General features: G+C 43.0%; 1 protein-coding gene across 5 annotated transcripts; it reads left to right on the top strand.

Moving 5' to 3' along the window:
- Window positions 1-1,352: 1,352 nt before the first annotated feature.
- upf2 (UPF2 regulator of nonsense mediated mRNA decay) lies at window positions 1,353-27,850 on the top strand (the record flags this gene model as incomplete). 5 transcript variants are annotated; one of them, XM_080022500.1, is made up of 22 exons in its annotated part: window positions 1,353-1,412; window positions 2,821-3,238; window positions 4,593-5,372; window positions 5,489-5,649; window positions 5,866-6,057; window positions 7,016-7,165; window positions 7,354-7,457; window positions 7,650-7,735; window positions 9,187-9,295; window positions 9,381-9,494; window positions 9,623-9,739; window positions 10,147-10,332; window positions 11,232-11,435; window positions 13,137-13,412; window positions 13,956-14,139; window positions 16,543-16,700; window positions 17,778-17,876; window positions 18,418-18,516; window positions 20,304-20,477; window positions 23,903-24,044; window positions 25,212-25,332; window positions 26,993-27,850. In XM_080022500.1, the coding sequence occupies exons 2-22, from the start codon at window positions 2,865-2,867 to the stop codon at window positions 27,000-27,002; spliced, it is 3,840 nt and encodes a 1,279-aa protein (XP_079878626.1). In that variant the 5' UTR covers window positions 1,353-1,412; window positions 2,821-2,864. The 5 variants fall into 5 exon arrangements, with proteins under 5 accessions (XP_079878626.1, XP_079878627.1, XP_079878628.1 ...); XM_080022501.1 differs by having other exon boundaries at window positions 26,996-27,850; XM_080022502.1 differs by having other exon boundaries at window positions 20,307-20,477.
- Between the last annotated feature and the right edge of the window lie 77 nt (window positions 27,851-27,927).

Here is a 27,927-nt window from a genome sequence, read left to right on the forward strand (position 1 = left end):
GTATGTGTGTGTCCGCTGGGATGTCGATTATGATGTTGCCATGATTACATATAAAAATGCATAAAAACAACAGGTATTCGTGACTGCATTCACTCCGGGATTGCCCCCACAGGTTACATTGAAAAAGCTGAGCAAAAATAGACATTGTAAAATAAGATCGATAGACCATCAATGAATTCAATATTCATTCCATGTTGAACTTTATCATCGGCGCAAAGGTGATCAGCTTTCTGGACAGGGCCAACTGTAAAGTTGACAAATCAACATGAACTACTGGAACTCTACGACTGACCTCACCAGGGGTCCTAACCGAGCCATACACTAGGCTCCACTACCTACTGTACTGTATGTAGCATACTGTACCGCATACTGCGTCACTGTTCAGGGTTGTTCGTGATGCCGTATTGCTGCGCCGTACTGTTGTATACTGTGCTGTATTATCCCAAACACTACCTCACTTTATTCACATTCACATGCCACTTGAATTGCACATATCTGTACATACATAGGCATATTCCCTCTATCTATTCCATTTTATTTTTATTGTATTTTATTCTATATATTTTTATCTTATTCTATAAGTATTCAACTTACTGTATTACGTTTCAGGAGTCAGTTAGTCTGTCTATTAGAAAGGAATTTTCTACTTTTATTTCTTTTTTTCCTAGGACATATTGTGTGCTATCACCGGGTGCGTTGCATTACATTTCACTGCATATATGTATGAAAGTATGTATATGTATGTGACAAATAAAAATCTTGAATCTTGAAACTTCCTGAATGCCATTCTAAGCACTCAACATAGTACAACAAAAGGAATTCTCTTTGAGAAAAGATTGGGCGACTGGTTCACTGCAGAGATGTGTGACGACATAATTTTGTAGGTTCGGTGCTGTTATCGGAGCTACAACTTGTGTCACAACAAGTCTTGTTCCAACGTTGATCCACCTGTTTAAAAAACGAACTTCTTTTTTTTTTTTTCAAGTACGGGTCTATTCTATTCTTTCTCATGGGGATATTTTTTGACAATCCTATTCTTCTCTTTTCTCTGAGGGCTTCAGCAAATATAATGTTACTCTAGGTGTGAGGATCCTACTCGCTGTGCATCCTATTTGTGCGTTGGGCGCGGAGTTGTCGCTCCGTTTACTGGTAGCTGTCTGAAGGATTGCCTGTGAAAATGCAAGCGGGTGAATTCAAATAGGAACGAATAGGTTGCTGTTTTATTTAAAAAAAAAATGTTAACATCGTTTCATAAGCAACGGTTGGGCATCTAACGAGTCGACCCCGCAAATGGGATGGTCATGGCACCGTTTCAGTCGGGCACGCTTTGGTACACCAAAACAACAGGGGCCCTTTTGTGAACGCGGAAAACAACATTCAACTCCCGATGTTTATTTCGCTACAATTAGAAGGTAACCCTTTACATTTACTTTTTTTCGCTTAAAAACGAAAGTGGACGGTTTGAATTCTAAACAGATGAGGGTTTTGTTGACTTTGTTACGCCCTCCCATACGCAATGGGGGAATTGCGCGCTGTCAACGCATTTGTTTACATCCGTGTGAACGCTTCCATTCAAGTGTGCTAACGCGAATGCTAACTCTCGCGGCTAACGCTAACCTCTTCGCGTGTATTACGCTTCTCGGTGATTCTTGTGACGTTTTGTGACGTTTTCGGTGGTTAAATAACGGGATGGTGGCGTGCCGGGATATTATTTCAATGTTAAATAGTGTGCCGTGGCAGAAAACAGGGTTTGGGGACACGAGAGTAAAATGCTGCTCGCTAGCAAGTAAGTAGCTGAAGCAAGGGACGCTAACATCGCTGGGCCGGAACGGCGTGCTGGCATCGTCCGTAAAATCTAACATTCGGATGTTTGACGATTATATGAAGATCATACGTTATTAATTAATATAAATTCGGGCGTTACGACAGCTAAAATGGTAACACGGAATCAGTACTGAAGTAAGAGTAGACAGAGTAAACGAACGAAATATAAAATAATAATAACTAATAAATAGCTAAAAATATACCATGGCGATATTTTCAATGAAATGCAAAAAATAGTAGATGTGTAAAAAATTGCAATGTGGCATATAGTATATTCTGTATAAGAAACATCAGCTAAAATATATTAACTAAGATTACAAGTTACAGTTACTTATATGATATTGGCCATAACTTGCTAGAACCACAGATGTACTGATGCTCCCAATAACAATTCACAGTCCCAAACTTTAAACGTCTTTCGACTTTTATCAAGCTTTATTTCCTAACTTTAGCAAAATATCAAGCTTTTCATATTAAAACTTTTAATATGCCCTCTTCTCCCCAGGGATAATAAAGCCTTAATCTTTTACTTTGCCAATGGCTAGTTTAGACAGTTCGGGATCGTTGGAACATAATGGTTGACATAGAATCAACATTTCTCCATTGGAGACATCTCCCTTTCTTCTATGTGTCAGACAACAATAACGTAATATAATTTAATGTTAACAACAGAACATTTTATTCAATTAATTTTTATATGTCGATCCAGTATTGGAGGTTCTCTGACACCCAAATATGTCACACTCATTCCAAAATGCTGTATGACCGCGAATAGAAAATGTAATCATTTATTTTTAAGATTTCATTGTCATCTTGTATTTGCTTTGATGCACACTTGCCAGCTACCTCCCTTCTTTGATTTTGCAGATCAGTCTTCATGAACCGAAGGCTTTTACACATTATGGTTCCGTTTTGAATATGACTTGTTCCGGGCGATTTTTTTTTTTGTGATTTTCTTTGTTGGCAAGTCCTCACAATTGATTCTTAACTTTACAGGTTTATGAAATAAAAAAACAAAACATTTTGCTATTGCCTCCAGCATGCCTGCTGAGCGCAAGCGATCAGTAAATATGGATGAAAAAGAGGTGTGCTCCACTGGCAATAAAGAAAAGGAGAAAGAAAGAGATGGCGACAGGAGGCCGCCCTCGTCAAGAGATAAGGCAAAAGAGGAGACCAAACCCAGTGGCAAGAAAGATGCAGGGAAGGCAGTGGAGGAGAAGAGGAAGCGCCTAGAAGAGGAAAAGCGTAAGAAGGAAGAAAAAGAATGCAAAAAGAAAGAGGAGGAAAAACAAAAAGTAGAGGAGGAACAGCGGAAAAAGGAGGAGGAGGAGAAAAGACAGCAGGAGGAGCAGGAGAGGAAGACTCAGGAAGAGGAGGCCAAAAGACAACGTGAAGCGGAGGCTGCTCAGCTGAAGTAAGTGCTATCTATCTATCTATCTATTTATCTATCTATCTATCTATTTGAGCACAGAGTAAAACATGTAAAACTTGGACTTGATTGAATTTGAATTGATAACACAAGGAATGATATCTGCGCTTACTCCCAGTAATTTAGTATTACACTAAGGTCACATAAACCTTCATGTGGCTTTTCAAATCATGATGTCTGATGAAGGCCCATGTGACCAAAACATTGCAATAACAAATTATTATCGTTTTCAGTGTTCATTTAAAAGTGTTGTTCAATAAACCAGACATGAAGGAGTTGAGAATTGTCAAGTTTGCCAACAACGAGTCTGTCTGCAGAATATTAAATATTCACACTAGAAAACTCAAAACCCACACCAACCGCTGAGTAGCTATTTAAATTTAAAAAATTCTAAAAACAGCTTGAGCACAGATATCAGATTAAAAGAAATACAGACACAAGGGCTAGTGTTTATTCAGTGAGCTGTTATCCAGCAAGTAAATCTCCACAGTGCTGCATTTCTGTTGAAAAACAAAACTGGGAACAATTGAGGGATGAATATCATTATAAATGTTGATGTACTGAATAATTACTTACATAGAAATGTAAATTATACTGAATGGTTTGTTACTAAACACCCCATTGGACATCAACAATGGTCAGGCTCCATTTTTCTATTCATAAAGTGAATGACTGAATATTGTTGCTGTTCCTACGGATTTATTCATCCTGTCGTCAGGGAAGAAATAATTGTCTTATTGTTGTGCAATTGAAGACAACTCACTTCCTCCAGCACTATTTATTTTAAGAAAAAGAATAGAAAAATGATGATGAAGATGACAGTGACACATCACTCTCAGTTGACAATTACTGGCACACAAGAGTTCAGAAAACCATAGAATACATCTGAACATGAGCCATAGTTGTTACTTATTACTGTGCACAGCTTTTTAATAACCCTGGATGTGTAAGTTGGACAAGCCCATTTTGTAAGTCAAATAATTTGCTTTGGATTACTGCCTGGCAAATCTGGCTGGTCCAATTTACACATCCAGGATTAATCAAAACTGACCCCCCCCCCCCCCCCCCCGGCTGACTGCATTTGTGTTGCCAATAAGTGTACTCACCTGGTATGGAAGAATTGACTTTCGTTGTAAAACTCATACACCACAAAGACCATCAAAACAGAAAATGGCAAAAGAGAATCAGTTGGTGCCCAGTGTTCATTTGTTATCCTGTTACTCAGGCTGTCATATTCACCACCCAAACAAATCAATATTATTCTAAAACGCAATCTACATTGTGTTTTATCTGCTTTTGAAATCTCACCCTTAACATCAATATTTTCTCATTTCCTCAGAGAAAAGGAGGAGGGACACCAACTGCATCAGGAGGCCTGGGAGCGTCACCAGGGCAGAAAAGTGCTTCGCAGCAGGAACCAGAACGCCCATGAGGCTCGGCCAGAGGAGGCCTTCTTCAGCCGCCTGGACTCCAGTCTCAAGAAGAACACGGCCTTCGTCAAGAGACTGCGCACGCTCACTGAACAGCAGCGAGACTCACTGTCCAACGACTTTGCGTCCCTTAACCTCAGCAAGTACATTGGCGAGGCCGTGTCCTCCGTGGTGGAGGCTAAGCTCAAGATCTCAGATGCAGGGTGCGCCGTGCACTTGTGCTCCCTCTTCCACCAGCGTTACGTGGAGTTCGCCCCGCTGCTGCTGCAGGCCTGGAAGAAGCACTTTGAGGCACGGAAGGAGGAGAAGGCGCCCAACGTGAGCAAGCTTCGCACAGACCTGCGCTTCATCGCAGAGCTGACCATCGTGGGCCTGTTCACGGACAAGGAGGGTCTCTCGCTCATCTACGAGCAGCTTAAGAACATCATTGCCATGGACCGGGAGACACACACACACGTATCGGTGGTCATCAGCTTCTGCAAGCACTGTGGGGACGACATCGCTGGGCTGGTCCCCCGCAAGGTGAAGCTGGCCGCAGAGAGGTTCGGCCTGGCCTTTCCCCCCAGCGAGATCATCAACATCGAGAAGCAGCAGCCCTTCCAGAACCTTCTAAGGGAGTACTTCACCTCCCTCACCAAACACCTGAAGAAAGACCACAGAGAGCTACAGAACATCGAGAGGCAGAACAGGTGAGCAAAGGCCTCCAGTTTGTTGCACATTTTGTCTTAAAGAACATTGGTTTCCACTTGTCATCAGATTTTTTTTCTTGGTTTTAAGTAAAAGAAATATGTTTTTTTCTTCACAGACGTATCCTGCACTCAAAAGGGGAGCTTAGCGAGGACAGACACAAGCAATACGAGGAGTTTGCTACTTCCTACCAGAAGCTGCTGACCAACACTCACTCTTTGGCTGACCTGCTGGATGAGAACATGCCAGAACTCCCTCAGGACAAGACTGTTCAGGAGGGTTTGTGAAGATTTCCATTTTGATTTTTTTCATAAATACAGAGATTGGTTTTGAGGAACATTGCATCAATTTTTTTCTATGTAGAAAGTTATTTTCAAACAGAGGAGTTTTGGAGAACAATCCAATTAGAAAGCAGCTCATAGCCAATTTTTTAATTTTTTTTCTTGGCCTTTATATTTTCCAGTGTGTGTAATCTCACCCCATTCTGCTTTGCAGAGCATGGTCCCGGCATTGACATCTTCACCCCCGGCAAGCCTGGTGAGTACGACCTCGATGGCGGCATCTGGGAAGACGAGGACGCCCGCAACTTCTACGAGAACATGGTCAACTTGAAGGCTTTTGTCCCCGCCATCCTCTTCAAGGATAATGAAAAGAGTGGCCAGGGCAAGGACAAGGAAGACTCCAAAGGTATCTGAGGAGAGTGAGCTGAGACATGCTCGTGAGGAGTTAGATTTTACCAACAGCATTTTAGTTCTGGTACGATTCTTCATCAGTTCCCTCATTGATTGTTATTGTGTAAAGGGTCAGGGGTAATGCCTTATAACTACTTCTTTGTTGAGCTTCCCACAAAAGACTGCTGTGTAGTTACTTCTTCTGTTCTTCAGTCTTACACTTTTATTGTGACCTTGGGGGTTTGGAAGGGCTCTTGTTTTTTATGCCTAATGTTTATTAATTTATTTTCAAAACGGTCAAAACATAACACAAGCTGCACTCTTACAGTTTGAGTCTAGTCGACAAACACCTTTATTTTCTTTTTGACAAAAATTACATTTTGCAAATTGTTCCTAATTCTTTTTAAGTTTACCTATAGTGTATTTTGTCTACTTTGTACCTTTTTGATGGCACACAACTGTCCTTTGGTCCAAATTGCACCTTATGTTGCAAATGCACACACACTGAAAGGGCTTATCGATTGTGATTAATAAGGCAATTTGGAACAGATTTGTTCATTCAGGTGTTGACACGGAAGTTGACAGAACTGTGCAACTCAAAAAAAATAAAAAGTAAAATGAAATCAAGCTGAAACCCCCCCCACTTCCCCCATTTTTTTTTTATATAATAGATATTGGAATATATAACTTATCTGTTGTTTTTTTTAGAAACAACATTCAAACGTAGTTTTTGGTGAACGTTGACAGCCCTACTATGCACAATACTACAATCAATATATGTACAGTATATAGCAACAATAATGATTGCAGTACAGTAGTCGAAAATAAGATAGATACTTTTATTTTTTATTCTGAATATTGGCACTAGATTCCAAATGGTACCAATTCTCAATGCCCAATCTTAAAACACATACACAGACACACGCTCCGAAGCCAAAAGCTGACTGGGCATCTGCGTCCACTGTCTCATTCAGAAGCCCAGGAGGCCAAGGACCGTGCCAGCACCACAGAAGAGCTGGAACTGGAGCTTGAGGCTCTGGACATCGCAGATGACCCGCTGGAACTGGAAGGCCCAGATGAGGCAGAAAATGAAGAACTGGCCAAGAAACTGCTGGATGAACAAGGTAAAGACGAGGGCTCCCACTTCACCCGAGAGAAGATAGACCAACGCAACTGAGATTTTGGCATGTAATGTTCAGCCCCGGATTTTAGGAAGGCTATTAGCGCAGGGCTATATAACTTGAGTTGGATTTGGACGTCAGCAAGTGGATTTTTAATGTTGGTCCCTATTAATTGTTTTGTTTCCTTGAAGAACAAGAGGATGAGGAGGCTAGCACTGGGTCCCACTTGAAGCTGATAGTCGATGCTTTCATCCAGCAGCTCCCCAACTGCGTCAACAGAGACCTCATAGACAAGGTGAACACACCGCACCCCCTTAACACGTTTTCCATCTTGTTCCTCTAGAAAGTGGTTGACAAATTAGACAAAAAAAATTCTCAAATTGGGCAAATGCTGAAGAAAGTTAACAAAGATCCAACTTTTCCAGACAGATCTCTAAAAGTGGATTCAACACGTGACGTGAGTGCATTATTTTGTTTGTTGCTACAGGCTGCCATGGACTTCTGCATGAACATGAACACCAAATCCAACAGGAGGAAGCTTGTTCGTGCCCTCTTCACTGTTCCCAGGCAGAGGTAATGTCCTGCGTACAGTCCCTGGATAACCTGGTTAAAATTGCTCCAAGATACGACCGTGGAAGTTTGCAGTTGATGCGTTGGCGGCCAGTCAGCAGTCAGTCAGCGGGCGACCTACATCATGTGTGCACGTAGTTTATGGCTTCTTGATATTTTTTCATATTTAGTGTGTGCTGTGTATTTTGTTTATTTTCATCTTTCATGATTTCATAATTTATATGGGAAAAATTGCTTTGACATACGACTGTTTTAACATACGACCGTTCTTATAGAATGAATTACAGTCGTAAGTCAAGGTACCACTGTATCAGAAAGTACCCGAGATTTACTCGTACTCTGTCTGAAAGGAAAAAAACAAAAATGTGTGCATCCCCAGTTCAAAGGTATGAACTGAGTCCACGGGTTATGAACAAGTTCCGTTTTTAAGTCTGTATGTTGAATTTGTATGTAAGTCAGAACAATTAGGTGTGTGTGTGTGTATAAATATATATATATAGTTACGAGCCGTCGTTCTGTCGATTTTATTGTATTGATTTGCGAGCAAAAATGTGAGTTACGAGGAGCTAGCTTCAGGTGCCGCCGCTGGTGGGCGTGGCACGTGAATCCGGTCAGCGTCCCGGGTCTCACTTCTTCACTTCACGTGGTTACCTGAGCGTGGAAGCATCGCTTTTGTGTTTTGTGCTCGCGTTTTGTGCTTTTTGTGCAGTTATTTTGCCAAATTTGCCAAACAATGGGTCCGAAAAAAGTAAGTGCTGAGAAGAAGAAGCGCATGATGTCCATTGACTTAAAGCTCAAAATAATAGAAAAACATGAGCGAGGTGTGCATGTGATGGACTTGGCGAGGCAGTACGAGCGTAGTACTTCTACGATATGTACCATACTGCAGCAGAAGGAGAGGATAAAGGGTATTACGCCAGCCAAGGGCGTTAAAATAATGTTTAAGCTGCGGACCGCTGTCCATGAAAAGATGGAGAATCTGCTGTTGGTGTGGTTGACGGAGATAGCGTGACGGAGGGTATCATCTGCGAGAGGGCAAAAATGGTCTACACATTCTCTTTTATTGTGTTTTATTATGTTTTTATACAGTATTTGTTATTTATAAATACATTTTTCTTATTTAAAAACACGTAACAAAAAAGATTGGGGTGTTTTTTTGGGGGCTGGAACGGATAAATGGCATTTCAATTAATTTCAATGGGGGAAATTGATTTGCTATACGAGCAGATTGAATTACGAGCTCTGTCACGGAACAAATTAAACTCGTAAGTCAAAGTACCACTGTATTCCAAGCCAGGTGTCGAAGAAAGGGATTTGTGTCAGTATTGTTAGTGGTATTGTAATTTTTTTGCTGTGGGACCTGGCCCTAGTTGTTGTGCCGTATGACTCTAGGGGGCGACGTTGTCATACGTTCCAATTCGTCCGAAACTGAAGGCCCTGGTTTACACTCGCAGGTTGGATCTCTTGCCCTTCTACTCGCGCCTGGTGGCGACCCTTCACCCCTGCATGTCGGACATCGCGGAGGACCTGTGCTCCATGTTGAAGGGTGACTTCAGGTTCCACGTAGGTCCAGCCTTTCACCCTAGCTATGGTTACAGCGTGCCTTTTCCACAGTAAACTGACGCCTCAACGCAATGTTTCTACACAGATTCGGAAGAAGGACCAGATCAACATCGAAACCAAAAACAAAACGGTTCGGTTCATTGGGGAGCTGGCCAAATTCAAGATGTTCTGCAAAAATGACACGCTTCACTGTCTCAAGGTGAGGGGGATGATAACCAGTTCAGTTCAAGTCAGTCTATTGGAATGAATAAATGTGATTTCTAGTTCAGGGTATTGCTTTTAATGTGTGTGTGTGTGTGTGTGTGTGTGTGTGTGTGTGTGTTGCAGATGCTGCTGTCAGATTTCTCCCATCACCACATTGAGATGGCGTGCACCCTGCTGGAGACCTGCGGCCGCTTCCTCTTCAGATCCCCCGAGTCCCACCTCCGGACCAGCGTCTTACTGGTACACACACACACTGAAAAGCTGTTATGATGCCACGTCTGCAATAACAGGATGCGTGTTTAATGACGGACTTGTATGGTTTGAAACTTGAGTTTGGTTCTTGTGTTTTTTTATTTGTATGCACATCGGCCAAATGAAATGGGTTGATTTGAAGTCAATAAGTAATTAAACTTTGATTTTTGCCGATGTAAAATTCTCTTTTTGCATCAGTTGCATAATTTAAAAAAATGCAAACAAGTTTAAAAATCACATGTAATTCAACTCAGGAGGATCGCGGTTGGTGGCAATGTGTGATATATTTGAGTCTATCACTTATCATATTAGATGTGCTTTTTTAATCATACAGTAGAACACAAGCATAGGTTTGACGAGACTAAAACATTTATTTTGTGTATTTATTTACCCAGGAGCAAATGATGCGCAAAAAGCAGGCGCAGCACCTGGATGCGCGCTATGTGACCATGGTGGAGAACGCCTACTACTACTGCAACCCCCCGCCCATTGAGAAGACGGTGAAGAAGAGGAGACCCCCGCTGCAGGAGTACATCCGCAAGCTCCTCTACAAGGAGCTGTCCAAGGTCAACTGTGAGAAGGTGCAACGCGCTTTTAAAGGGTTTCCGTTCAAAGCGGCCATAGATTGTCTTGTAGTGATGTCTACAGTTTGAAGTGCGCTGAGCTCTCTTCTGCTCCAGTAGCACTGGAATAGAATCCACAGTGTGATCGCATTGTAATCACGCACAATGGCATGGCGGTTTATCCTTAACGGCTGGTTATGGGGCAGGGTCTCACAGTTCTGTCTTGATTCTTTATTCTCTAGACATGAGAATTGCTAACAACAACCCAGTATACTTTCTCATGGCTATGACACATAACAAATTCAGTCTAATACAGAAATATCATATTAAAATGTATTTTTTACTCTGACGGTATTTAGTTTTAGCTTGCATTATTTGGTTGCGTAACTTCCAAACAATGTACAATCGATACAGTTTTCAAGCCCTTTCAGAAACTAAAATAATGGAATTTAATTGTATTGGGGTATAGATTTTATATTATTATTTTTTGTTTATTATTTATTTATTCATTTTCCTAGCCTTGCTATCTTACCAATTTGATGAATTTGTGGTTCTTAAATCGAATGTGGGGTGAAACTACACTACAGTTCACCTCACTGGGACCATATTATTCGTGCACCTTTCTGTGGTGGAGTGATGCTAACATCGCCAGCAAGAAATAACATTTTTTTCCTCCTTAACATGAATTCTAAACAATAAAGTATTTTTCCCTTATAATGTTACAACATCATTATTCTTGTACTTGGTAGAGGGTGGATTAAGGTAAATATCATAATTATCAATCACAGAGTATCAAAAATATTTTGAAAATTTTGCTAAAAAGAAAAATACTAGAAAGAAAAATACTGATTGTTCCTTTATATCATCTATCATATATCTTTTAAACTTTTATCTATTTTATCTCCCCCACCCCCCAGGTGCTGAGGCAGATGCGCAAGCTGCCATGGCTGGATCCCGAGATGAAGAGCTACCTGATCTGCTGCATGGTCAACATCTGGAACGTCAAGTACAACAGCATCCACTGTGTGGCCAACCTGCTGGCTGGCCTGGTGGCCTACCAGGAGGACGTTGGCATCCACGTGGTGGACGGCGTCCTGGAGGACATCCGCTTGGGCATGGAGGTGAGGATGGAACCTCCGACAATATGGTGGTTGCGACAGATTTGCGTCGTGCAGCGAGCACGTGCGCTACCACGGAGCTTGTCACATACTTAAGGCTTGCGTTTTCAGGACCGTCAAAGATGTCACTAAGAGGCGTTTTGACACCACCTGACTTACATCCTATACATATTTGAATATTAAATATATATATATTTTTTTCATTCTTTCAAGACTTACAAGACATAAAAAGTGAATCTGTCAGAAAGCGAATCTAGACTTCCTTTATCCTGGTGACACTCAAGAACTTGATTTTTTTTGGTTTGAGGTGAGAGAACAAACAAGGAGGAAAAATACGCTGAGAGTGGAGATGAGTAGGGATGCTCTTGTCAATCAAACTTGATTTTTTTTTTATAAACATGAAGTATGAGGTTGACAAGGGGGTGATGGTGTTTGCGTGTCGTCACCCATGATGTTGGAGTCATGTGGCTCCGAAGCTGCAGAAAATGCCAACACACGTGCGCACTAGGCTTGGGCAATGGTGCAAATTCCAATCGCCTTCTCCTATACGGTTTTATCAGGGGCGTGCGTGCCCGGTAGGGTTCGCGTTCGTGCGAACGTAATGTAATGTGGCAAATGCTGTCTCCCCGTTCCAGAAGTGCAGGATTTATTATTTACTAGTAAAGTATTTACAGAAAAAAATCCAGTTTTTACTAAATTAAGTCCCATAGCAATGGAAAGCAACGGGGAGACGTGCGTCCCAACGGTGGGGACGCACAGGTTTTTTTGGAACAGTACAGAGTAAGGACTTGGACAGTCCCTTAACTCAGTTGTTTAGATATGTCGTTTCATACATGACGGGAACAAACTAAAATAAATAGATCTAAAATATAAACACGGGCATGGGAGCCTGCGTGCACTGCTGTCTAGTGGAGAAAAATAAAAAACTCTGTTCCAATTGTATGGAAAATGAAAAAGGTAAACCTAATTCAGACAAGTAAGAAACTAAGGAAACAAAATAAATCTAAATATTTCTCTATGAGATCATATTGCATATTGCTATATTACTATCACAAGATTTGCACATTGAGCGGCAGGTACGTGCGTGGGGGGGTGTCCGACCACCTGCCCTATGGACCCTAAGGTGCCCTTCTTATCAGGTGCGCAAAGCCTCTGTACGGGACTGTAGAGGGGAAGTGAGACCCGGTCACCAGTGGTTACTGGACAGCTCTGAGTGGAGAGGGGGAGAGCCTCTGCCCTCTCCACTCAGAGCTCTCTCACTCCCTTTCCCCCTCTCCGCTCCAGTTTCAGAACACGGTAAACTGCACTTACACCGTTTAATTTCTCGGATATTTCCTGGTGGAATTTAAAAAAAAACTAAAAATAAAACCCCATCTGTCATCAATGTCAATCGTGATTCATGGAGTCGGTCGCCCATGACAGAGTCGATCGCCGATAGACGATTTAATCATAAATTGGCACAAGCTGAGTGTGCACCTCTCAAAATTCAATCAATCGTCACAATATTGCCTAAATGATATCTGCTTATCACTGTCAACAAACTTTTAGGGTATACCCATCTTCCTAAAATAGTCGACATAAACCACAATATTGTGTCACGATGTAAGAACAATTTAATGTCGTGATGATTCAATATCTTAAAACTCAGCAGTTACAGTACATTTCTTCTCTTAACACACCTGTCTGTTCCCGCCCCCGAAAAAGGTCAACCAGCCCAAGTTCAACCAGCGGCGCATCAGCAGCGGCAAGTTCCTGGGCGAGCTCTACAACTACCGCATGGTGGAGTCGGCGGTGATATTCCGCACCCTATTCTCCTTTATCTCCTTCGGGGTGAACCAGGACGGCAGCCCCAGCCCCCTGGACCCCCCTGAGCACCTGTTCCGAATCCGGCTGGTGTGCACGCTGCTCGACACCTGCGGCCAGTACTTTGACCGAGGCTCCAGCAAGAGGAAGCTGGACTGCTTCCTCATCTACTTCCAGGTACCCTCTCCCACCATGTATATGATATTACACCCCATTATTAAATATTCAATACGATCCTCAATACACACGTAATCAGACAAGCTTCTCATCTATTAAAGGACCGTAGCGCTGTTAAATTGACTCCCCCCCCCCCCCCATTTACTAGTCGGCACACGCATTTCCCATTTCCTGTGACCATTTTCCAAATAATGACTCACATTTTCAGATTTTTTATATTGTCTCTGTTTTTGGGTTTTGGAAAACGATATTAAACGATATGCTGAGAAACCTATACCTTAAAATCTCCTTGTTCCTGCCGACATCCTACAGGAACACGTGTTTCCATTTTTATTTGTCAATTCCATTTGAAAAGGCAGAAGTGTCACTGTTGTAACAAATGCCAAATGAATGACTTTTATAAAGTGTATGTTTTTGTCATTTGAATGTGTGTGTTGACTCACAAAACGAAATTTTTAAAATGCCCGGCTGTCACGCCATTGCAGTTGCGTATCGGTGTCTTATAAATGGTCCATCCACCCACCCCATCCCCCCGCCCCTTAGCGCTACATCTGGTGGAAGAAGAGCGTGGACGTGTGGACCAAGGATCACCCGTTCCCCATTGACATTGATTACATGATCAGCGACACACTGGAACTGCTCCGCCCCAAGATGAGGCTCAGCTGCTCCCTGGAGGAGGCCACCAAGCAGGTCACTGACCTGGAGAGGGAGGTCCTGGTCAAGCTGGGTATGCACATGCACACACATGCACAGCCCTGGAAACGTCCATTAGTTGTCATAACTGAGCATATCCTTGCTGAGGCGCATGCCTCAGGAATTTGAACAGAGACGTGCTGCAGCTGGCTCCTCTGGTTAGTCTACTGCCGGCAGAGCAGCATTCCTTCTACCACCCCCTGCTGTGTGTAGGAGGGTTGCAGCTTTAGGTTTTAGCAGGTGCACTTTTGAGTTTCAGGTGCAGTTATTTCCATTTGCCAATTATCGATCATTATACTTACATTTTGTGTTGTGCTTGTGGGTGCGGTGAACTAATTCCTCATGTGCTTCTTAGCTCTGACTATGTGATCCTTTTGGGGAGGGTCTGTCTGTCTGTCTGTCTGTCTGTGTGTGTGTGTGTGTGTGTGTGTGTGTGTGTGTGTGTGTGTGTGTGTGTGTGTTGGGGCGGGGTAGGTAATCAGACCAATCAAAAGTTGTGATGGATAAATCAAAAATATTCTTTCCAGCTATTTAGTTCTGTGCTATTCTAAAGCGCTTATTGGTTATTTTAATATTTCTTAATTTAATGTTATTCTCACCAGCAATCCAAGACAGAAATCTGTTGGACTTTATGTAGGGCTGAACAAATAATCCAATTCAAACCGACCACGCAATCCAAATTTCAAATAGGAAAGGCTGCGATTAAAAAAAATAAAATAAAATGCTCTTTGCGCACACAAAAAGGATATATGTGGATGTATGCGCGCAGCATTTTTATAAAAAGTAATAAATTTCTGCTGAAACATGCATATTTTCTTTTCAAATGTTTATTTTCAGATTTGAACAATTACAAGGCTTGAAGTCAAATCAAACAGTAAATATTCTACCATTTGAAGGTTTTTCACTTTACAATCCAATAGTTAAATAGATATGTTATTCATTCATCAATTCATCATATTTTATCATAACATGTAGACCTGGCCTACAGGAAAGCAGTTTATATGTTGGCTGTCTCCAATGTTGTGTTGGTCATACTATAGAATGATTTATTGCTTGTGGTCAGTGAATAATACAGAAGATAAGGAACTTAAACAAAAATCACATTCTAAATTGCAATCGCAATATCGGTCTAAAAGAAAATCGCAATTTGATTATTTTCCTAAATCATTCAGCCCCTGCTTTATCGCACTGTAAACTTCCCCAAAAATCTTCTAAAATTCATCTAATTTCAAGTGTTTGCAGTTGCCTCTGGCTTAAAGACAAACAAATTAAAAGTAGTGTATAATTTGCTTGTTTGGTATAAGTTTGTTTTACAAGTATCTCAGTAGAACATTTTATCTACATCTCATCTACTAGTAATTTTTCTTGCTTTGCTATGCCACTGCTTGCAATGAGATTCCATTGAGATAGGACTGTGTGTGTGTGTGTGTGTGTGTGTGTGTGTGTGTGTGTGTGTGTGTGTGTGTGTGTGTGTGTGTGTGTGTGTGTGTGTGTGTGTGTGTGTGTGTGTGTGTGTGTGTGTGTGTGTGTGTGTGTGTGTGTGTAATTGATAAGAAATATGGAGTCCAACCCCAGCATTCTTTGGAAAGATGAAAGTTCCTTCATCAAATTGTTTGTCTATGTCCCTGCCCACTGGTAATGAGGCCCTTTGCGACGGTTGTCACGCTCCACATCAGGTGAACCACAAGTCGCTGTAATGCAGTGGAATCTGTCTAAAACAGCCAAAAGAACCTCCTGGTGTGCTCCTCTGGCGTCTGTGAATGTGTGAATTAGGCTTGGGCTGATTCATGATTTAATCGTCTTATCAGCGAGGCTGGATGAAAAAGGAAAAATCCGAGAATTGAAGCGGTATAAATGCAGTTTACCGTGTTCTGAAACTGGAGCGGAGGGGGAGAGGGAGCGCGAGAGGGGGCAGAGGCTCTACCTCTCTCCGCTCAGAGCTGTCCAGTAACCCCACCGCGCACACCCCCGATAAAAACGGATATCGTTGATCGCTGCCACCCAGCGATCGCCGATTAGCATTTCACGCGATCGCCCAAGCCTAGTGTGAATTGATCTGGATATGAAGCATCCACAGTGCAAAATGATATAATGTTAGTTTCTAAAGAGATAAGACAGACTCCTCCCCTCCCCTTCCCTCCCCTCTCGTAAAAATAAAAAACATTTCAGCAGCTGCAGTCATTACATGCATCTAGCAGAGGCGTACCACAGTGTTACCAGAGAACGTCTCTGCAGAGCATGTGCAGTTGCCAGTAGACCCTTCTCACGATATCAGAACGAACAGGTATGGCAGGTGTAGAGCGAGGGGAGATTGTCCACTAGTTAATCGATCGTGGATGGCATCGTTCTCTTGGGCGGATTTAAAAAAAGGTAAACTGGGTCACCATATATACTTGAGCAAGTCTATGTGTGGAAACACTGCCCTCTACCCTCTTAGGCCTGGCCATGGCGAAGGACGGCCACTGCCCCAGCTCCCTGGACGAGGGCGAGGCACTGGACGAGGAGGACGACGACGGAGACGACGATGAAGAGGGCGGGGCGGAGACAGAGGAGCAGTCGGGCAACGAGAGCGAGGTGAACGAGCCGGAGGAGGAGGTGAGTGTCCGCTGTCAAACGCCCACCCCCTGCCCCCCCACGTGCGCTGCAACAACTTTGCGGGGTCCACCATTGTTTCACAAACACTTTGGGCTAAGGACAGGTATAAGGCTTTATACATTATTGATAAAATTTCACCCAAATTTAATGGCCGAGAATACAGAGCGCCAGTATGTCTTTTCCCGTCTTATTTATTTACCAAATCTGTCCGCGTCAAAGCTAAACGGATATAATTTGTGAAGCTTGTGGCTAAGACAAACAAACTTTCTAATGTGCTTTGGCTCACAGTGGTTGGTTGGTTGGTCGTTGAGGTGCGTTAAGTGCTTGTGTTTTGTCAATTTTGTGAAATTGAAGTACTGGGATACCTTGAAAATAGCCCCTTTTGTGCTGAAGTGCTTGAAAAGTCCTTAAAAAAAGCGACCATTTTAAACCTCTTATATTCCCCTGGTTTTGTTATTCAAATCGTGACATAATACAAAAAAACAATCCAGATCCACATTTACAACATAGATGATGCCGGGGAAATGTAAATTGAATCCAGCATGGGTGGAAATAGACACTTATAATGGTAGATGACAATGACATTTAAATAGATATATACTGTAGCTGTGCATAATAGATATACGAATATAAATGTAAGAAAATGAGACTAAGATGATATTATATTTAAATTTTACAGATCACATTGAAAATGTATTCTATTTTTTTTTTTTTGTGTGAAGTCCTTGAAAATGACAAAATAGTGCTTAAAAAAGTACTTGAAATCCCTGAATTTAATTTTGTAATGCCAGAATGAACTCTGGGTTCCATACTTCAGACATTAGCAATCAAGCCTTCAAAGAACAATAGTTGGGTTTAAACACATACTGCATAGGCAAACAGCATTACTAATGGTTGCATGTGTCACACGTTAAGTTTCACTTTCTTTCCCTCTTAGTATCGTGTCCGCATCATCAAACGCTGAAAAATCAACTCAAACCTGTCTCGCTGTCACAAAGGTTACTCTGGTGGCGTGTGCACCCAGCTATATCAATTCCGTAGTGCCACTAACCTGTGTGACACGGCCGCCTTTTCCAGGAAGCTTCCGAGAACGAGGAAGAAGAGCGGGAGGAGGAGGAGAACACGGACTACCTGACGGACTCCAACAAAGAGAACGAGACGGACGAGGAGAACAACGTAAGACTTCAGATCTGAGTCAGATGAAGCGCCTCAAAAATGATGAAAACAAGGCGACCGTCTAAACAGTTTCAACCCGACGTTCCAATTCCCAAATGAATCGACTAAAACGATCCCTGCTTCCAAAATGGCGTCTGAAGCACAGGGTTCTCACCGGGCCCTTGAGGTGTTTGAAGTGCTTGAATTTCGTCCTCAGAAATTTAAGCACTGAAATACCTTGAAAAAAGCCCCTTTTGTACTTAAGTGCTTGAAAAGTCTTTGAATAAATATATATAATAGGCAAAGAGACTACAATTATATTCTAATTAATAAAGATAACTTTGAAAATGTGTATTTGTTTTGTGTAAAGTTCTTGAAAATAACAAAATAGTGCTTAAAAAAAGTACTTGAATTCACCTGTTTGTGCTATAGTTCCTAATTTCAAAAAAGAAAATCTTCAAAATGAATGCCCAGTGTGTTGGATTGATCCTACCTTCCTACAATATGTGTGAATGTTTTTTCTTGTTTTTTTTTTTTGTGTATTTTTTTCTCCACCACAAAGGAGGTGACCATCCGTGGTGGCGGCCTGAAGCACGTGGCCTGCGTGGAGGACGAGGACTTCATCCAGGCCCTGGACAAGATGATGCTGGAGAACCTGCAGGTATGAAGCCCAGGCTCCTTTGCAGTGAACATGAACCTGTCTGTCTCATGAGGATCCGCTTCTGTTTTACTGTCCTGTTTACAAAAAAACAGTTATTAAATAATAATACCTTATAAAGAATGTTTAGCTGGCTGTGATATACTGTAGTTTTGATACTGTGACAAATTGTTCTTATTGTAAGTTGCTTTGGACAAAAGAGTCAGCTTAATGACATAATGTAAATGTTTTTGTTTTCCTATACCGTAATTTCCGGACTATTAAGCGCACAATAAGCCGCACCCACTGAATTTTTACAAAATAATTATTTTGAAAATAAATAAGCCGCACATGTCTATAAGCCGCATGTGCCTACCGGTACATTGAAACAAATGAACTTTATACAGGCTTTAACGAAACAAAAATAAAAAAATTAGCGGTAAACAGTAGCCTACCAAGAAAGTCATTGGTCACTATCTTCCTCCTCCTGCGCACTGAAACCACTGAAGTCTTCTCCTTCGGTGTCGGAGTTGAATAGCCTCAGAATTGCTTCATCGGATGTTGGATCGTTTTCATTGTCGCTCTCGTCACTTTCATCCGGAGGCAAATTCCCCGCTGAGCTCATGCTGCCCTCTTCAACACGCAGCAGTCCAGCCTTTCCAAAGCCGTTGATGATAGTGGATTTTTTGACAATGCTCCACGCTGTCAGGACCCGCTGGCAGCCACCACGATGGTCCACCTCTAAAATCCTCAAACTTCATTGCAGTGGCGATTGTCTTGACTTTCAGTCGGATCTGCACAGTTGAAACACCCCAGCCGTCTGCTCTCTGTGTGTTGACCCAGTCTTCGGGCTCATTTTCTAGTTCGGGCCATCTGCTTTTCTTCCCTCTGAAAGCTTTTGTTGTCTTTTTGCAGTGAGTCAGTTCCTCACGCTGCTGTTTCCAACGTCATTAAGGCCAAGCTCCCGTGCAGCAGCTCTATTTCCTTTTCCCTCAGCCAGATCGATCGCCTTCAATTTGAAAGCTGCATCATATGCATTTCTTTGTGTCTTTGCCATGATGAGGGTGACGAAATGACTACCGTAAATGAAGGGAAGTTTGAGCACGCTCGATTTAATCTAAACAGTGAACTAAACAGTTACATTGTTTCACTTTAACCTGTTCGGCAATTTCATTGGTCTAATGAAAGCTTCATGCCGCCAAAAAACTGAACACCGTCACAAAATGTGCTTTTTGCTCAGTTTTTTGCCGGCATGAAGCTTGTGAAAGCGGGAAGAATCCATAAATAGGCCGCGTCATTATTTAAGCTGCGAGGTTCAAAGCGTGGGGGAAAAAAGTAGCGGCTTATAGTCCGGAAATTACAGTATATGGTGTTAAAGTAATCTGTAATATTTAGTAAAAATATATATATATATTGTATGTCTGATTGATATGATTCAATTCGGACTCAATTTGAAACATTTCAGATTAAACTGAGTAGCACCATAGTCACAAATCAATAGAAATATTACATTTTGATATTTGACGATATGACTGAATTGTTGGTAGCGATTTTCATTGATATAAAATGTCCAAAATCTCGATATAGTATCATATCGTGAGCCGTCTCATCAGTATTAGATCGTGACCCTTCGGATCAAAATGTGATTAGAATCACATTCTAATGAGATCCGAGCGCTATTTGATATTTATACTTTCAGGAAATGAGTGAGGGTCTGAGATTGAAGACCAGGGTACACCTGGACTGGGCGGGGGGGGGATAATACTGCTTCTCAATAGCACAATAAAGATGTGCGTTTTCCCCCTCCTCAGCAGCGCAGTGGCGAGGCAGTGAAGGTGCACCAGCTGGACGTGGCCATTCCCCTGCAGCTCAAGAGCCAGCTGAAGAAAGGGGGCGCCGGGCCGCCCTGTGCCGGGGAGGGGGAGGCGGACATCTCTGACACCATGCAGTTTGTTATGCTCACACGCAAAGGGAACAAGCAGCAGGTAATACGCACACACGCATGCGCACGCACACACACACACACACACACACACACACACACACACACACACACACACACACACACACAGAATTGTAGCCTTCCATCATACTGAATGAATCTTACCTTACAAGCTCAGTACTGTCCCACTGAGCTGAGGAATAATATTGACTCTTACGTTGCGGTGGGTGTGTGTTGTGTGTACTTTGGCACACTAGGTCAGTGGAATGTGTGTTTTTGGGGCAGAGACGGGCTCTTGTGCTCTGAAGGCGTGTCAGACTTTTCGCCGGCACTAGCGAGCTTTAGTCGAGCTCTGAACAACCACCTCTCTCACTGGTTGCTGGACTCTTGGGTCTTCCATCTGCCCAAAAAAATGTGCATATATTCTTTCTTTTTTGTTTTTTTTTGTAAATGTAAGACGTCAGAAAGGTGGGGCGGGTGACACAGAATGTCTTTTTAAAAGAGGGTTGGGAAGCCTTAGAGATCCACCTGTTGTACACCAGGTCTGCTGTAGTGAATTGAATTAATAGAACTGTGTGACACACACACACACACACACACACACACACACACACACACACACACACACACAGTGTCAGAACATTGTATCGTTAGGGTTCTTACCAGGTCCTTGAAGTGCTTGAATTTCGTCCTCCGAAATTAGAGTACTGGAATACCTTGAAACATTCCAGTACATAGCCCCTTTTGTGCTAAAGTGTTTGAAAAGTTCTTGAAAAAAATGTGAAAATCTGTAATATTACAATAGATAGAGATTAATTATAGATGTAGAGATATAAGTATATAGATATACTAATATAAATAAAAGAAAATTTGACCACAATTATTTTATATTTTAATTAATAATGATAACATTGAAAATGTAAGTCCTTGAAAATGAGAAAGATCGCGGTTAAAAAAGAAAGTGCAGTGGTACCTTGAGTTACAAGCGCAGTAACATAACATAATAGTAACATCGATTTTTTTTTTGTATTGATTTGTGAGCAAAAATTAGAGTTACGAGGAGCGAGCTTCAGGTGCCGCCGCTGGGTGGCGTGGTGAGCGAATCCGGCCAGCATCCTGCGTCTCACTCCTTCACTTCACGTGGTTACCTGAGCGTGGAAGCATCGCTTTTGTGTTTTGTGCTCGAGTTTTGTGCTTTTTGTGCAGTTATTTTGCCAATTTTCTCAAGAAGCGGATGATGTCCATTGACTTAAAGTGCAAAATAATAGAAAAACATGAGCGATGTGTGCATGTGGTAGAATTGGCGAGGCAGTACGAGTGTAGTACTTCTACGATATGTACCATACTGAAGCAGAAGGAGGCGATAAAGGGTATTACGCCAGCCAAGGGCGTTAAAATAATGTCTAAGCTGCGGACCGCTGTCCATGAAAAGATGGAGAATCTGCTGTTGGTGTGGTTGACGGAGAAGCAGCTCGCAGGAGATAGCGTGACGGAGGGTATCATCTGCAAGAGGGCAAAAATGATCCACAGTGATTTGCTGCAGCCGACCCCAGGCACTTCAACGGACGAGGCATCGGAAGAGTCGTTTAAAGCCAGTCAGGGCTGGTTCGAGAATTTTAAAAAGAGGACCGGCTTTCACTCCGTCGTCAGGCATGGCGAGGCAGCGAGCTCGGATGTGAAGGCAACGGAGGATTACCTCAAAACTTTTACCGAGATAATAGAAGCCGGAGGATACATCCCCCAGCAAGTCTTCAACTGTGACGAGACAGGGCTCTTGTGGAAGAAGATGCCAAGGAGGACTTACATCATTGCAGAGGAGAAGAAGATGCCAGGCCACAAACCCATGAAGGATAGGTTAACACTCGCACTGTGCGCCAATGCGAGTGGTGACTGCAAGATGAAGCCGCTGCTCATATATCATCCGGAAAACCCCAGAGCTTTTAAGTCGCATAAAATTCTAAAAGAAAAATTGCTCTCCAAGGTAAATACACTTTATAGAACCAGTTTATTTCTTTACATCCTCTTTTATTATGTTTTTATACAATATTTGTTATCTATAAATACATTTTTCTGATTTAAAAACACGTAACAAAAAAAAATTGGGGTGTTTTTCGGGGGGCTGGAATGGATTAATGGCATTTCAATTAATTTCAATGTGGAAAATTGATTTGCTTATTGAGCAGATTGAATTACGAGCTCTGTCACGGAACATATTAAACTCGTAAGTCAAAGTACCACTGTACTTGAAAAATTTCCTTTTTTTTTTTTTTTTAATACCACTTTCTGACTGCACCGGTAACACCCGTTGACATTCGGCATTTGTCATCAGTGGGAAAGGTAACACCCGGGTTCAGTCAAGGGCCAAGTGACCTGGCAATTGACACAGGTTTTAATTGGCTCCACCTCGATCAGATCTGCTGTAAACAGGACACCCAGGTCCACCCGCTAATTTTGGCCACTTTACTGGCGTGTTGCAACATGTGTTGGAGTTCCGGACGCTGGCGTATAAATAGACAGGAATATCCATGAATCATTCCATCATTTCATATCCCATTTAGTCATTGACTTTTTTCCCGCATGGGGGACCATGAAATGTTGTGAGTGTGGCGATGGCTCCGTGGGGAGCACAGGGGCGAACCCCCACGCTCCCCATTGGACTCCAGGCCACTCCAGTACCTTGCATCTCTGCTCCCCTCCGCCGAAGGACCCAGGTGCGCACTGTCAGCATGGATACTCAACGTTGCTTCTACTGAAATGTTGGATCGTTCTGAGCGATCAGATCCTTCTGAACGGCTTCAAATACTTTTTTCTCTTCTAAGTTTTTCAGTTTAATGTTGTTGTTTGTTTAAGTTGCTGTCTCCTCTACTGTTTTGTTCACATTCTCACTGGAACCCTGACAAGCCCCTTTTCTGGCATGTTCATGATGTTCGAATGGGACACCACAGAAATAAAACGGAATTTCTCCTCTTAATGGGGAAAAGTGTCAATTGCCTAAAAAAAACCAAAAACAAACAAAAAAAAAACCAGGTCATACCTGGTAAACCTGCTTATATTGGTGTAAAAACTTTATTACTGCATGTTCAGACTATGTTCGTGATTTTCAAAAAGAACCTTCAAAATTGATCCTATCTTCCTACAATGTGTGTGAGTGTGTTTTTTTTCCCCCCAACAAAAAATGGTTATATGTGTTTTGCTCGAAGTTCTTGAGAATAAAAAAAATTGTGCTTCAAAGGGTACTTGAAAGTCCTTGAATTTCATTGAATCATTTGCATACATTTGGTTTTTATCTTTTTCATTTTTTTGCGTCTTATTTTATGTGAAGAGCATTGCAATGTATGAAATGTTTGACACAAATAAAGTTTGATTTGTTGATTGATAATACTGCGCTAATAATCGTTCATCCTTTTAGCACCCACAAACGGATAAAATAACGTGTGTGTGTGTGTGTGTGTGTTTGGGGATCCGCAGTATAAGATCCTGAACGTCCCCCTGTCGTCCCACCTGGCGGCCAACCACTTCAACCAGCAGCAGGCGGAGCAGGAGGAGCGCATGAAGATGAAGAAGCTCACGCTGGACATCAACGAGCGGCAGGAGCAGGAGGACTACCAGGGTACGTTCCGGCCGCTCCACTCTCAAAGTTTTGGAACAGATGTCAATTTCATCAGTTGTTAAAAGATCGATGAAAGGGCCAAAACATGCAAAAGAAATATGAACGCGAAAGACAATAAAATTATAGAAATTAAAGTTTACAACAGAAAATTACATTAAAGTTGATTACAATATCGTGATATGGAACTAGTTATCGTCTTATATTGTGATGTAGTCAAATGTTGTCGTCAAGGCTGCATTACGTTATGCAATTTTATGAGCTTCATATAACAACACTTCACCTGTACTGTCCACATTACTCATGATCGATCCTCAAATATTTATTGTGTATAACTGTTATCATAAGATGAGATAACTCTTTAAGGATACAGAAAATCAGGATATCTTATTAAAGCACCAATATTCACCCCCCCAATATCGTCGACATCGAGGTATTTGTCGCAGAATATTGTGATATTTGATTTATTCAATGTCGCCCGGCCCAACAACAAAGTGGAATTAACAGGGATCTTAGCGGGTCCTTGAGGTGCTTGAAGTGCTTGTATTTCGTCATAAGAAATGAAAGTCCTGGATTACCTTGAAAATAGCCCCTTTTGTTCTAAAGTGCTTGAATAGTCCTTGAAAAAAAACCACGATCATTAAAAACCTGTGATGTTGCCCTGCTGTTGTCATTCAAATCGTAACGTATTAAAATATTTCCAGAATTGTCTTTATCACATACTGTCAATCGAATCCAGCATGGTTGGAAATAGACACTCATGGGCGTGGTAAAATGGCCGGCCATGCCCTCTTGAGATTTTTAAAACATCAAACCTATTCACTTTTTTCAATGAAAACTTTAATTTAGTCAATTTTAGTCACTTTTATAATAGTAGATGACAATGAGATTAATAATAGATATACTAATATAAATAGTAGACAATGAGTGTAAGTTTATATTAGATTTTAATGAATACAGATCACATTGAAAATGAAAATTTGCTTAAAAAAAGTCCTTGAAAGCCCTTGAATTTTCTTTGGTGTTGCCAGAATGAACCCTCAATTTAAAACAGGCCACACACCTAATCATGGCTAGACTTGAATCTGCACCCACTCTGGCCTAGAACCTCCGTAGGATGTAGTTCACACAGGAAGTTGCCTCTGGCCGACGTTTTCTGTGTGTGCACAGAGATGATGCAGTCCCTGGCGCAGCGTCCGGCCCCGGCCAACACCAACCGGGAGCGGCGCCCGCGGTACCAGCACCCTAAAGGGGCCCCCAACGCCGACCTCATCTTCAAGACGGGAGGAAGGTGAGACTCACACCCACGCTTCCAACCGCCGCCCGCGCCAGAATCTATAGTCTTTTTAAACCCCCTGGAGAAAGGAGGGAGGCGGCGCCCAACGATACATAACATTTCATTACTAACTTTACTCTAACCCCACCCCCACCCCCACCCCCACCGCCCTCCGCCCGACCGGCAAAGCAGACCAAGAAAGAAACGCTAGGGAGGCAAAGCAAGCAGGAGAGATATGAGATGGAAGAGACCAGGGCCAGCCGAGGAGTTCCCCCCCCATTTGAGAGAGGGAGAGAGGGAGAGAGCGTGAGAGACTGAGAGACAGACAGACAGACAGACAGACAGACAGACAGAGAAGTAGAGAGAGATGGTATCTGACCTCTAATTGAGCCAGAAGACGTCTGAAGACACGCCGTGTGGAATATCTTGTGACCTTTTCTGCAAGTGACGGCAAACTTCAATAAAAAATAAAAAAAAGCAGCTTTTTGGCCCTTTTGTTTGACGGAAATATGTTCTCCCATCGCAGGTGCTGAGCACACACACGTGGGGCTAATTATTTTCTTTATAAAACTGGAAAAAATATGAATAAAGTTTGTACTAAACCATATCTGTTCTATTGCACTTATAGGTTCTTGTGTGTCTTTTGTGTTGAATCAAATTTTGTGTTGACTGTAAAATATTTCCACTGCTTCCTTGGCCTGCATCGTCCCTGCACGTGCCGTGGAGAAAAACACACAAACATGTTTTCACCCAACTAAGTCAATCAACTTCTCACTAAATCAACACGACATCTTGTCCGGGCGCATTCTCCAACAGTCTTCAGAAAGATCCGCTCCAGTGTTGACGTTCATGTATCGGTGACGCGAGGAGAAGGAAGTCGTCCTTTCAGGTCCTTTTTAAAAAGTCTTGAAATGTAAAACTGCTGGGCCTTCAAAGTCATTAAATAGTCAACAACGTTTAATCTGATTTTATTGATCCATGCGTTTATTTATGTCAAACCGAGTCAAGTTTGTCTGCGTCAGTCAACATTTCTAATGTTCTAAAACCCTAAACTTACCTGGACCCACTCTATATTAGCTTCCAACTTATGGAGCCGGGTTGTCAAAGCTGCGGGCTGCGGGCCAGATCCGGCCCACGGAGTGGTCTGGTCTGGTCTGGTCCGGTCCGTGGGATGATTTGAGGAAATGTAAAGGGAGTCAATCTTCACAAAGTAAAATGAAATTTGTACAATGAAACACTTGATCGGTCATGCAGAGATGCCAGAGCCGTTGGCAAAAACAACAAAACAAACACATTTTTTTTTATTTTTTACGCTCGATTCCAAACGTGTTATTAGCTGGAACTCACGGCTGAATGGGCAAGTGCACGGATGCAATATCGGGCAAAAATGTCGTCCGGCACGCTTGGAAGTTGCACTTGGACCCATTCGGCCCGAAAACCTAAAATCCAAGAAAGTCCTTGTCCAGCATCTGAAGAAAAGTGATGGTTCCAGTTCCTAACGACTGACCTACGTCTTTCCTTTCTTGTTAGATACTTTATTGAGTAAAAGAGATGGTTTGTCCATATTTATCGTGATGACTGTGTCTGCTTGCTTGAGTGTGGTGGTGGTGGTGGTGGTGGTGGTGGTGGGCGGTTGGGGGCAGCTCCTACAGTAACATCCTGCTCTGTCCTTCAGGAGACGCTGATCGGAGTATGGCCCGGGGAGAACACGAAACGAGAAAACAAGGGTGAGAACGAACGAGCGAGCGAGCGAGCGGGCGAGCAGGCGAACGAACGAGCAAGAGAGAGAGAGAGAGAGCGAGAGAGAGAGAGACAAACTGCAAACGCTGGGAGCAGTCTCGTCTGGATCTGGACCGGGGCGGGGGCAGGAAGGCGAGTCATCCGGACGCCAGCGCAGACCCCACCACCCACCACCCCTTCCCCCCTGCCCCCTCTTACCCAAAGCCCCCCCCCCCCGACCCCTCCCCCTCCTCCCCTCCCAGCAAGACGTGAAGAGAGAGAGAGAGAGAGAGAGACGGTGTATATCGACGATGGGGTTGCGGGAGTGGAACGGGAGGGTTCCGGGGGCCGGTGACCCAGACCACCCCGCCCTCCCTCCGTCACTGCCAAGGTCGGACAGGACTGACGGACGGGCTCTTTCCCTTCCCTGTCTGTCCAGATGAAACCGGAATGGGGAAAATAAAACAAAAAAAGCCAACAGAGAACAAAGTACACACGACCACACGGACGGACGGACGGACGGACGGACGGACGGACGGGGAGGACGCGGAACACTCGTGCGCTCACGTGTGAAACACGGGGGCGGAGTCAACGGGGATGTGGATGGAATTTGCGTTGAAAGCCGGCGGCGGGTAGGGCTCGCGGGTCTTGGCGAATGGAGGGATTTACTAGGAAGGGATCCGCAGCGTCGTTGCGGTCTAGACTGACTCTGGACCCTTCCAGCGGAGGGGCTGGAAAGCCCTGATTGGCATGGCGACCGACCAGGCGGACGGGAGGGGTGGGGGGGAGGGGAAGGCCGGCCGGCGAGAGACCTGCGTCCACCGACTCGACTCTTTGCTGTGGGGGGGGGGGGGATCTCAATTGTAATCTATACGCGAATACACATATTCT

This window comes from Zeus faber (genome assembly GCF_960531495.2).
Source record: "Zeus faber genome assembly, chromosome: 21".
Taxonomy (NCBI): domain Eukaryota; kingdom Metazoa; phylum Chordata; class Actinopteri; order Zeiformes; family Zeidae; genus Zeus; species Zeus faber.